This window comes from Callionymus lyra, chromosome 6, assembly GCF_982586985.1.
Source record: "Callionymus lyra chromosome 6, fCalLyr1.hap1.1, whole genome shotgun sequence".
Taxonomy (NCBI): domain Eukaryota; kingdom Metazoa; phylum Chordata; class Actinopteri; order Syngnathiformes; family Callionymidae; genus Callionymus; species Callionymus lyra.
In genome coordinates this window covers 28,309,413-28,322,737 of record NC_141823.1, presented here as the reverse complement: position 1 = coordinate 28,322,737, position 13,325 = coordinate 28,309,413, and the positions used below count along the sequence as shown (strand labels likewise).

General features: G+C 39.0%; 1 protein-coding gene across 2 annotated transcripts in view; it reads left to right on the top strand.

Moving 5' to 3' along the window:
• Positions 1–11,266, top strand: part of shisa6b (shisa family member 6b) — a 68,555-nt gene extending 57,289 nt beyond the window's left edge. For both annotated transcript variants that reach the window (XM_087794594.1, XM_087794595.1), the window contains 6 exons: positions 1,947–2,009; positions 3,786–3,806; positions 6,857–7,009; positions 9,148–9,251; positions 9,500–10,175; positions 10,227–11,266. In XM_087794594.1, coding sequence (XP_087650720.1) covers positions 1,947–2,009; positions 3,786–3,806; positions 6,857–7,009; positions 9,148–9,251; positions 9,500–10,175; positions 10,227–10,408 — 1,199 coding nt within the window. In that variant the 3' untranslated portion in view covers positions 10,409–11,266. The remainder of the gene's footprint in view (positions 1–1,946; positions 2,010–3,785; positions 3,807–6,856; positions 7,010–9,147; positions 9,252–9,499; positions 10,176–10,226) is intronic.
• Positions 11,267–13,325: the final 2,059 nt, after the last annotated feature.

Here is a 13,325-nt window from a genome sequence, read left to right as displayed (position 1 = left end):
AATATGTTCTTTCAGTTATTTCTTTACCATGAAATAATTCAGTGGACTAAAATAATCTAAGCTAAATAGACAAACTGATTTGACATCCGACCATTTTGTTTAACCCTGGCGTTTCCTCTGGATCAAGGTGACCCGGTGGCCGAAAACGGGAAAGTAAATAATCAATATTGTCCTGATGCAAAGCTGAACGATGTCTACTCTTTATTTCCACTGCAACACTTTTGCCTCTATATTTGTCTGTCTTGTTATTAATCCTTTCTCATGGCACTGTCCTACTAACATTTTCCTCAGGACAGTCATCAACATTTGGTATTACCTCAGCATCTACACTTACTACTTTCAAACCTGTTTTCATTCACCAGTTTCCACTGTATCTTCAAGTAATTACTTTACAATTTAAAATTTTCATTTTCTCGTCAGACATTAGTGCCGCCCTGTAATATAATTTAATGTTTCACTATGTGTGTGTGTGTGTGTGTGTGTGTGTGTGTGTGTGGGGGGGTGTTTGTGTGTGTGTGTGTATTAGGGGCTCAGGTGCTCACGTTCACAGACTGCAGTTTGGAATAGAATCCAAATGGTGCTCCGGAAAAGGGATATTGAGGGATTTGCAGTTGAGTCGGTGGATTTTGTAAATATTAAAGGTTACCGCAGGCCATGGAAGGGGAATCGGGGAGGAGATGATATAACACATTAAAAATAACTTGACAGACATGAATAGGTTTTTCTGAAGAGGTCGACTCATAAAGCTGTTGATGAATTATAATGGTATATGTAGTCAGATCAGTCTTGCTATTCATTTAACACACAGCTGGCTTAGACAAAAGGGTTAAGAAATAGCATATTTTGTGCAAAAAAAAGGAGACCAGTTTAAAAAATTAACTTTTAATTCACAATGTAAATGAATGAAACTCTCCCCTTCTGCAAACAAAAGAAACATCTCTGATTTAAATAATCGTGTCTCCAACTCGTCTTACAGTATTGTAGACTGTACACTTGTTCTTGGTAACTCACCTGTAACCTTTGGATCAGCCATACCTGCTAGTATGTGGGATCATGGTAAATCATGCCCATTGTGTTTGTTTGCCTCATGTACATGTCAGTATATTACAAACGGTAAAGAATGTTAACCTGTGAAGTGGATGATATTAATCATAATGACAGATTTGTGTTTATTTTGCACTAACCTATGATTTATAATGGCTTTTTAAAGTGTTTTCCAATGTAATGCTGCTAACTTTAACCCATCGTTTGGCATTTTGGGGCATTTTTTGTCTCAGTTCTCCTCATTACAACTTTAAAGGGCAACTAATGTGAAAACCCAACTTTTTTGACTTACTCACATGTCTCATATGTTGAAACCTTCCAGTAAGTAACCAGTTAATACTCTAAAAATTCTCCCCCACCTGAAATTTTGGCGAATGAGAGGTCAGGAAAGTGGAGCCTATTATCACTTAATAATGGTCCTCACTCCTCCTCCAGCCAGCTGTTATCATTCCCTGCTTTGTTTATAGAATGATTCCCTGGTTGGTCTAAGATTTCCGGGATTGAAGGCGTGTAGTGATGAGCCTCAATTCTTGACCAATCACAGCAGAGTGGGTGTGGTAATAGTAAACAGGCATTTCCAGTAGGCTGGGCTTAAGCAAATATTCCAATATAAATATGTTAATCAAAAGAGAGTTTTGTACAAACAAACACATGTCGATGAGTACAATAAAGGTCCAAGATGAATTTAGGTTACACTTAAATCAACACATTAATTGCCCCTTAAAGACACATTTCATTAAGGATATATCATGAAATGGGACTTTTAAGCATTTGCTAGAAATGTTTCCTCATGACACATCCTTTTTATCCTGCCATTCCACTGCTAAAACTCTGTATTTTGACTGATACAGAGCTTTTCTCATTAACACTGAACAGCTTTTCCGTTGCTTTTGTCATTGCAGGTACCCATCAGCACAACTATAACCATGTGGCTTTAGGTAGCCCCACACGCACAGCTAAAAATGGTAAGAAACACTAGCGAAGTGTGCAAAAGGACCGAGAATATAAAGCAATTAAATCTTTCGCTTATTTGAATTTTCTGCACTGATAACATCTTCTATTTCTTCCACCTGTCTTCCTGTCATCCAGCATATCGATTTATACACATCCACTGAACTAACTAATTTAGCTTTATGTCTTCATATTACTCAGTGTATAAACTGGACAACAATTACATTTTTATAGGTAACTAAATAATGCAAAATGAAAAAAAAGAACCATTTATTAAATATGTTATTATATCCATATTTTTATAGTTCCACTTAGTGCCTGATGTCAAGTAAAATGTTAAAATTTCAGTAACCAAAACCTAAGCTGAAGTCTCCAATTTTAGACACATTAAATTAACCTTAAAAACATAAAAATGCAGCCAATACTCTGCTACAGGTATAGTAGTTATTTTAATATTTGTAGTGTATCTAAAGGTATATGTTTATAAATACTTAGTGCAAATAATGACTTTCAACACATTTCAATGTATTTCTTGAATTGCATTTTGGCACTGTTATTTAAACTCTTTAGGAAAAAAACATTAATATGCCAACTAAGTGATAAACTCATTTTCATACTGTAAGTCCAATGTTGAAACGTGAAATCTGAATTGTCATGACCTATAATCCAGCCCACTCCTGACCATGAATGAACAACACAACTTAGTGAAGACGGTGAACCAATTCCGTTTGACATTTCAGGCTTTTTGCCTGAGAGCCAAGTGCTGATCTTTCCCCATTAACGTGACACTAATATGAACAATTCAAATAAGAGTTCACAGCTTGATGCAGACATCCAGGCCACATGATGGGTGAAGAAAAACACATTTTGACAAGAATGTTTTTACAATTGTTTATTCAAATTCGGATGAAGTCCATTCCGGACTGGTAGTGGGTTTATTCTTGATTCCCAGACATAGTTAGGGAAGCCTTTTGCCCTGAGGAGCTGATCTTGCAAGTAGCCCCCATTGAAAATCCAAAAAGCAGTGACCACTGCCTTCAGATGTGTTGCCTTTATCTAGTATTCAAACTTGTGCATTTCTTTAACCTTACACAACCTCTCTGAAGATGTAATCATTCTGGTCTGATTTTGTCATTTTGGTACTTAAGAAAGTACATTCTGTCCTGTGGCTGTAAAATGGCAGAAGTGAAGAGAAGGTTAGACGAGGATGCAGCATAAAGGCTCATTTGAAAAAAACACAGATGAAAGGAGGAAAAGAAGGACATGAGCAGAATATTGAGTGACTCTTTTATTCGTTGCACTCTGATCTTCACGATGTCTCTTCTATTTGTTAATTGTAAAAAATCTTAGACAAAAAATCTTTTCAAGAAACATGTAGACCAAAAAGCCATAATTGACCGCAGGTCTGATTTTACACACATTAATACATAGTGAGAGAAAGAGGCAGGCGGGTTGAGCGAGAGATAAGTAGATCACAACGGCAGAGAGATGCCTCGGAGATGCATGAAGAATCAATTTCAACCCTACATCTAACAGACTTTGATCAAAAGTCTGTTGAATGCCTCAAAATTTCAGCACAAAATGTTTTGATCAGGTCCACAACCATGAGAAAACCGAGTGGCCTTGGTGAACCCAGTTTTGGAAGAAGTGTGATTCTATAGACACACCCACATGGACAGTCCCCCCCGGCTGATGTGATTAAGTGTGACTGTCATTATAATGCAGTAGTTTGTGCTGTTCTATCCATCAACATGTCTCTGAAATATTTGTTTCTCGTTTGGTTTTGGTAGCTCACAGATCTTTGCGACGTGGTAAGTTGGACAGAGACCTATTGAACTTAGCCTATGATCATTCATCACACCCTTAATAAACCTAGACACACGCTAGACTCCCACCTCTGTGTCTGTGCTTCCCCCGTCATGTTTCCAATTTTTCAGATCTGAGGTTGTGTTTTAGATTGTGGTTCCACCCAAAAGCTGTTGATCGTTTCATTTTGCAACAACTCACACAAATACACAATACTAACGGTGTGCATTAGGAAAGTCGTGCTACTGATTCTGACAAGCTGGAGGGTATGTTGGCAGTGAAGGTGAACTTCTATCTTGTTAGCTGTGTTAGATTAAAATTAGCTTCTGGTCCAATATTTCTGCTCGGCGTTACAGATCTAATTACACTTTATGAATGTGACTTTTTAGGTACTGATGTTTGACTGCCTTTTTCCAACCTCTTCTAAACCTTTGTGGTGGATGAGTATTGGCTTGGTTCTGTAGTGCGTCAGCGAACTGTGCAATTCTTTCACATAGAATCTCCTCCTCTCCAAAATCCTGAGTCCAAGAGACCAAGACGATGCCATCCATGCCATCTGCTGGCAACACATTTGCTGTCAGTTTGTTCCTGTTTCTGTTATCACCACACAAAATACCAACCGGCCTCCCCAATCTGCATGTCTTACCTGGACGATCTTTTTGTTTTTCCTCATGATTCCATCCAGGATATGTTTATAAAATATACTAAAATATATCTATATATGTATTTTTGTCATTTGTGACCACAAAATTGTGCAGTAAACAATTATTAGGAGAATTAAACTTCCCAATAATCCCACATTTTCAAGTATGTCCTTTGTCCTTTTCCCATAGACTGTGTAGTTACATTATTTCAATAACTGCAAGATAAAAAAAATCCATATATCTTTAGTAAAAACAATAAGAAGACCAATTTAAACCATTTTCTTTTCATCTCACCAAACAACAGACATCATTCTTTTCGCCTTAAAAATATGTTTCAGTTGAAAAAGTGTCTCTCTCTTAGAAAAAAAATCAGTAAACGCAACAAGGGACAACTTCCATTACAGATATCATACATTATTATTTCACCGATTTTCATCATTTCCAATTTCCCACCAATAGGATTTCAGCTTGTATCTTGTAACAATTCCACCTCAGTTTCTGTGAAGAAATGTTGTTCCTACTGCAGATATTGTTAATTCCAAAAAAGTGTTTAACAGGTTGAATCATTACCCAAGTTGATTTTGAAGACATCGCATCACAAGCTCAAATGATTATCTGGACCGAATTATGAATGTCGACATGGTGTGAGTCTTAATATTGTGAACCCTTGCAGCCTCTGTAGCTTCCAGGAGCCTGCAACAATTTCCCAGCCACCCACCAGCCAACAAGCTTTATTCCTCTTTTCTGTCCCTTGTTTCTCAGTTTATCCTTAAAAGTTTTTTCTTATCTACATCTCTTCTCTCCTCCCGCTCCATCCTGCAGCAGTTACTAAAGCCCTATTTTTATCCATTTATTGAAGACTGCTCTTGAGCCGCACCCATATCTGCTGCTCTGCACTGTGTGACAGACACTGTTCGCTGGGGAAGGCCAGATAGAGTATAAGTGAGAAAGAAAATGAGAGAGGGAATTCTAAAAGGACAAGAAAGAATTAAGCAGGGAAGTCAGAGGCAGCATGGTGGAGCAGATAAGATTGACGGAGCGTTGAAGACAGCAGTGCAGGAGATGGACTTTTTACATTTGCAAGGAGAAAAAAAAGGCAAATGTGGGAATAAAATGTGAGCTGAGGTCATGTCATGTCAAAGACATCTGGTCCAGGTTGTGATCCCTTCCCTGTTTGTGACTCACCACTGTTTCATCATACCCCGGCACATGTGTAAAGTTGGGCACATTTTGTCTTCTTCACCTTCCTTTTCTGTCAAACTCTTTGTCTATGCAGTCACAAGCCAAATCCAGTAACCGATGTAGCAACCTTCATCACAGTCACCCAAGTTGGAGTTTTAAATATGCAACCACTTCTTAAAGGCAAATGCAACAAAGTAAAGTCTTTCTTCAATGAGCATTTTTTTAATTTACTGGCCCTGTTAATATCAACTTTGCTTGTAAGCTCTTTACAAAAGTCTTAATAGAGCAATGAGACTCGGATACACAACGGAGGTTATAAAGCAAAGTTCAATAACAAGGCTTAAACCAAAGAATGTATCAAAAAGGTGACTTTGCCAGCATTTTTTTATGCTTTAAGCTCTGGTAGTGTGTGTTTAATCATCACTCCAGAAATGAATTCAAAGATTCTTGTCTTCAACCAGTCATAAAGATGATCTAATATCTTCATTGTTTACATTATTATTTTAGTTGGCTTGAATTTGTCTTACCATGACTTTAAATTTTGGTGCGTCTAGATTCTGCATAAAGATTGAGACAATAGGTGGAAAATGATTATCTTAATGTTTTACCTTCAATAGGGATTTTATATGAAAAACCAAAACAGGAAAATTACACAATATATCAAGGAAAAACAACAAGAAAGATTGCATAAGTTTGATTTGTAAAATTATAGTATTTCAAACAGAAGGGAAATATAGTGTGTGGACATTCAGCCATGTGCAGTGTCGGAATCATGGTTAGAAATATGATTTCAAAGTCCATTTTCTATAATAACAGTGCAAAGATATTTCCCTACTCATAACAACTTGTTAATCTGGTAGTTAAAAAACTCTATTAGCTATTCACGCTTACAAAATATTTAAGAATTTAAATATTAATTTTAAAAGATCATAGTTTAGGTTCCTAAACATCCACTAATGAAGCACAACCCAAAACCATACATGAAAACCTTTCATTTAATGTAAATAATCATAAGAAGAATAATATGATAATATGCCTTTAGGAAATGTTCGTACAACTAAAACTCCAGCTTTATCCGTATAACACTTGATTAATACCAGGTGGTCTTCCAAGGTGGTCCATCTACCCGAGATTGGGCAGGGTTTTGGACACGAGTAGCCAGCCTTCCCATTTCTTTTTTTTTTCTTCTTTCCTCTTCTGTCTCTGTATATGTATGTATGTGTCTCTAGAAAACAATCGGATAAGCGGCATCCTGACCTCGCAGACGGAGCCCTACGACCTGTCTTACTCACGCTCCTTCCAGAGCCTGTCTCACCTGCCACCCTCCTACGAGGCGGCCGTCAAAGCCGACCTCAGCCGGTTCTCATCCCTGAAGAAACTCAGTAGGTCCATGTTCACTGCACAAACGCAAGAGTAGCCTCCCTGCCCTGGTGAACTGCATGACGAGAATACTGCATTAAAGTGTGACTCCTGAACCCAACACAACCGAGCGACTAGAAAGATTTTATTGCAGAGATGAATCAAGGCATGCATCATTACAGGAAAACTAAAATGAGCTTTTCTACCATGTACGAAACTTCTTCCCTTAACTCTCTGTGCTGCTGCTTTTAGCTTATATCAGGTAAAAGAAAATAATCGGTAAAATGTAGACCCCCAATTTCTCTTTGAGCTCGTACAAAGTCATCGTGCCCAGCCAGGCTTAGTATCGATTTATAGAAGCTAGACTGGATTTATGCAGTGTAATGATCTCATGGCTTTGTCTGAGAAAAGCAAACAGTCCTTAAGGCATGTGTAATTTCTTCCATGCCCGCCCTACTTCACTGCTGGCTCACAGTCAAAGCGAAGGATGACAATCTACAACTCATTCGAGTCAGCTCTCTCTCCCACACTGAATCCAGCTTTTAGCTTTTGGGCAGCATCTCAAACAAAAGGGCCGAACATCATCAGAGATTAAACTTTTGTTGGTTGCACTTGCTTCAGGGAATCTTGTGAGCATTTACATAGTATTTGTGATGGACAATAGAGGAAACCAAATTGTAAAAGTGAGCATTGCCCAGAAGCAGACGGGGGTAAAAATATTACAACTATTTGAAGGCGCACATCCGTCAACTTCTCATTTTGCTTTCAATGCAAAACAGACAAAAGGCTTCCAGTTTCTTTTTTGCTGGCCAACAAGCGTCTGCACACTGATGTATCATGTTGGATAATGCTGGAGTGAAGATAAGAGCTTTTTATTGTGGGATTCACAAAAGAAAGGAATACGAGCGCATATTAATGCAAATTGGTGTCAAACTGAAGAAAAGCTCTGCGCCTCATAAAACACAGGAGTGTTTGCCGTTAAACAATTCAGAAATGTTTCTGCTGTCCCGCACAGGTCTGGACAAGACAACATCTCTCTCTGTTATAGTTTCTTATAATAAAACAATTTGCATCCATCAGCAGTGGATTTTCACTCAAGGAGACTTTGCCGGAGTACAATGTTGACACAAGGTGGACAAAAAATATGGCTGTTATTAAATATATAACAAAAGAGCGAGAAAAAAAACAAAGGTTAAAAAGTTGGAGCAAATGTCTGTGGAAACATTGTTTGTCCCATTGCTGATGTCTGGAACAATAAAATAAAAAGAACACGCATTTTTGTTTCCATCGCTGAATTATTCATCATGTATCATTTGGTCAAAATGTCTGACAAGCATTATGTAAAAGCTGAAGTTTGGACACTGCAGGCTCTCACTCAAAATTGTCCAGTGTTGAATTTTCGTGAGTTGCCTTACTTTTTTATTCTCTGCGTCTACATCACATAATCATTTTGGAGACTTTTTTCAGACATGACTTCAAACCTCTATATCTGGTTAAGCACTAATTGGGGGTAGGTTCCCTAACCTTTTGCCTTAAGACTTCTTGGATTGGAATCAGCAATGCATCCTGGCTCGCTGTGAAAAATACAAAATTTAAAAATGGATCAATGAACAAACTGCTGGAGGTTTGAAAGCACACGACTCAATAAGTGAATCAAAAATCATTTTAAAGTTCTACAACTACATGAAAACCTTTCTCTTGCACAGTCAAACTTCATTTTGGGACAAATTTAAAGTGAGAACATGTCACGCATGTTATCATTAGCATGTTGTCTCTCGACCGACTCCCGACTGTTTATGAAAATGTACTATCGTCTTCCTTGTGTGTCCATGTGCATGTGTTTATTGTCTGTTTAAGGTCTTACTATACATCATGTCGACTTCCAAGTTGTGGTGTGAAGTGATAACAAAATCAACTTTCCAGCATGCCAATTTTAGATGCCTGTGGGTTTTCATCCTTATCACATGTCATTATGAACGATGTCACAAACTTTTAAAACGATTTTCCTCACAACCTCCTCTAGAATTCCAGATGAAGAGAATATCCGTGCCTGGCATGTCACAATGGTCACAACGGGAACAAATCAACTGCATCCTTGTTCTGGGAATTAAAATTTGGACATTTCACGCATCTCTTGTTTTCTTTTCTTTCTCTTTTGCAGCAGATAAAGACGTTGATGATTACTACACGCGTAAGCGCCACCTGCCAGACTTGGCTGCGAGAGGCACCCTACCCTTACATGTTCTAAAAATGACCCAGGACCAAGTGAGTACCCTTGTTCAGTTTAACTGGCCAGTTGTGGTTGAACTCAATGAAACCTGCCATCAAAAGTAAGAAACTGCATCATGATACATCATCAAACAACTGATGCCGTATCATGAGCCCTCATGAACCCATAACTACCAAATGGGATTCATTAGTCTTGGCTTATTTTTAATGCATTTTCATGTAAGAAAACATCAGGTGGTGTGTGAGTCTGCTAACAAACATATTATTGTGCTATTCCTTCACAGCATCGAGAACCACAGCAGCCCCATACAAGCCAGGCCCCACAATCGTCTATTTCCCAGGCGCCACCGCAGTCCCAATCCTCCCAGCAGCAGTCCCAGCAAAGGCAGAGACCCCGTCGAGTTCAGAGGGCCATGTCCCAAGACCGGGTCTTGTCACCAAATAGGACCCCACAGCCTGAATACAACATGTCACCAAATGGTGTCTCCCCGTATGGGGGCCGGATTCTTTCAGATGAACAGCTTCTGTCAGCCGAACGCCTTCGATCACAGGAGCGTCTCCTTCCACAGGACCGCTACACCTCACAAGACCGGCTGTACTCTAAAGATCGTGTGTACTCTAAGGACAGAATACTGTCACAAGATCACCTCTATCCAAAGGATCGACATTACTCTCAAGACCGCCTCTATTCACAAGAACGCCTGTACTCACAAGACCGCCTTCTATCCCAAGATCCACTGCTCTCCCCTGACAAACTGATGATGTCACTAAAGCGAGGAATGGTCAGCAGCATCTCGGGTGGCTTTTATGGCAGCGACAAGTCGATGTCCCGAGCCATCTCCCACACAGATGTGTTTATCCCGACCACGCCCCTTATGGATCGTTACAAGATGACCAAAATGCACTCTCATCCCACTGCGTCAAACAACAGTGGCGGTGGCGGTGGCGGTGGTGGTGGAGGTGGTGGTGGAGGTGGAGGTGGAGGTGGAGGTGGAGGCAGTGCTGCACAAGCAGGTGGAAGCACACCGCACTCCAACACATTAGCAATGAACCAGACTACTAATAAAAGACAAGCATTTGCCTCCAGACGGACTCACACTGTGGAGCAACTCCACTACGTCCCACAGCACCACCAGCAGCCACAGCAACCACAACACTACCGCACAGGCAGCAAGACCGAGGTTACTGTGTAATATCAGAGGGTCCACCAGAACTGCACACAGAGATGGTTAGTGCCGAGCTTGGGTATTGATTGACACACTGGCCTTCTATTAAAGCAAACTGGTTGTGAATTCACTTTCTTTGACTGAGGTTCCTGCAGAATCCACATTTCCAGGACCAAGATCATCCATTAGCTTAATGTAAGAGACCGGGACATCAAGCGACACTGTACAATACATACAGAGCATCATGGAAAGGGGTATATGTTGTATTTTCAAGCTTTTTTGCATACTATTATTTTCACCTTCTTAATTGTTTAAATCACTTTCAGGCTGTGGCCTCATTTTTTGAGCATTTTGAAAATGAAACAGCAACTGTGTCTTTTAAAAAACCTTTCTATATTCCCTTTGTCCAATAACTCAACTCTGTGACCTTTACTGACAAATCTCAAAGGGCTTTGCATGGTTGAACTAAAGGATCGACGACCTCCTGTGGTGCCACTACAGGTGATGAACCAGAGCATAACAACCTTATAAATATATACATAAAGTAGATGAAAGCTACATGCTCTGCCCGACTCACAGCTCTGAAGAATGGATGTTAGCACTCGTGATAGTTGCCTCTGATGAGTGGTCCATTTCCGAAAAAAAACATCTATCGGTTTTGTGGGTTATAAAGCACAATCAATGAAAAAATATATACATATATATCTATATACATGTTCTTTTTTAGTTTCTGAATTGTGATGGCTAGCTTGTTTTGTTTATCAAAGCAATTGCAGTATTTTTATTTATCGCTTCAAGTAGACGATTGTAAATAAGCTAATTTAGAAGCACTAACATGGGGAAGTCTGAACTGGACTGACTTTCTATTAGTCTGTTTTCAATAGATACTTAAAAAAATAACTATAAATGATCACTGTTTCGTGAGTTCAGAATAGAAACCCACTTAACCAAGTATTTGACAGGATCAATTATTACTATACTGTGCGTCTTTGCAAATTATGGGGGAGATGGAGTGAATGAATGTTTTGTTAATAGCAGATGTACCACTGTTCAAACTTGGATGTAGACTGTGTTCCATTAACATCAAAGGAGTTGAGCATCAAGAAATGTATTATAATGTTTGTTAAAGAAGGGTCTAATAAACATCCATATTTTTCTAAGCATTGAATGTTGAGAGTACTCTTGATTGATTTCAAAATAACCAGACTGTGCTTCCAACGTGCTTCAACCTTTGCCATCTGTCAGCTGACTCAGGTGGTCCTGTCTCCTGGATGCTAGACCGCTTCGTCCCAGAAGAAATAGAATGAAAGAGTGCATGTGCCCTACAGCTAGAGCTCACACTAAAGCATTTTCTTAAACGCTAACAATGATTAATCATTAGACATAAAAAAAATCTTAATTAAAACAATGAGTCACAAAAGATTCAATCTATTAAATTCAGCTCTCTTCTTGCTGTCCTTCAAAGCTTCTACCAACCTCAATAGTTGTCTTCCTTTTTTTCACCACTTCCACTTTAGTCGGAAATATACAAATAAGTCTTTGGTAAAGAAACCAAAAATAATAACAAATAGAAAAAATGTCCTTTCCTTCATCACAAAATAAGCGCCATCCTTGGATCTGCAGCTGCTGCGGAAAATAATTCCATTCAGCCAAGGCCCAGTGAACTCGACGGATTCAGTGTTGTTGGCAGACATGGAAATGAAACGCATGCAAGGTTCTCACAGTTTTTAGCCATAATATTTGTATTCCTCTTCATCATTAACTTTGAAAAAACACCTTTACATTTTCTTCAAGAAAAGTAATAATCAGGTTTGCCTTTTTTTTTTTCATTGAATGATAGTAATATTGATTAAAATATAAATGCATTGAATATGTTTGACGAGTTTTATGTAGATTTGTATGTCATGAAGAATGATACAAAATTACTAATAACAGTTTGAGTGCTCGATGGTTTGCACTTTTAATAACTGTAATGAACTATGCTTTCTGGAAGATCATCTTTACAAACTCATCAACTACACAGGATCCTTATCAGCATTCTATGGTCAAGAAACACAGGTCCATTTGCATTTTTAAATAACTCACAGCCTTCAACCCTGAGTACCACAGAAGGGATGCTGAGAAGTTTATGGCTTGAATGGCCGATGAACTTACGCTGACCCATTCAATATCACGCTCTTGGAGTAAATCTGGCCAGCAGGATCAGGTAGTTTGCGATCTATAGGCCTTATGGAGACTTAGAGTCGGTGAAACTTCTCACCTCCGCTGATAAGCATTAACAGACGCAACCAAAGGAATGTGTGTCTTGCCAAAGAGCCGTATCTGACCAAGTTGTCTTTGATGCCACTCATTGAAATTTATTAAACTTGTGTAAGGAAATGTACATGTAAGTGAATGTAGCTATGTGCAAGGTGTTTAAAGTTATCAAAATGAAGAAAGAAACCAATCTTAAGTGCATGAACCTGTAATAATGTCCGAGATAAGAATAAATCATTTTGTTTGTTTTCATTTTAATGCCTGAGGGCCGATGGAAAAGAAGCAAGAAAGAACAAATCTATTTAAAGCATTTTTAATGTATGTTGAAATTTTCCTGTTCCTGTTTTCCTGATCGGCGATTTGGAGGATTCTTCCCCCCTTAGAAACCTGAATAGTAAACAATCCCATGGTATTGCCTTTTATGATTGCTGAGTTTCAAGATAAAAATTGAGCCTCAACTCAGCGAAAGTGTGTGCCACGTAACATCATCTTGACCATTCCGGTCAGATTCTTCAATTAACCGCAGCACGTCTCCCCGACTGCAAGAAGCAAGCAACGGTTTGAATCCTTCGACTCATGAATCACCTGGTTCTTCTTACCTTCCGAAGAGAAACAAGCCTTCCTGTCCCAAAGACTTTCTTTCAGCGAAATGAGCATTCTTGGAGCTCAGCACTGCTTTTGTTGGGTT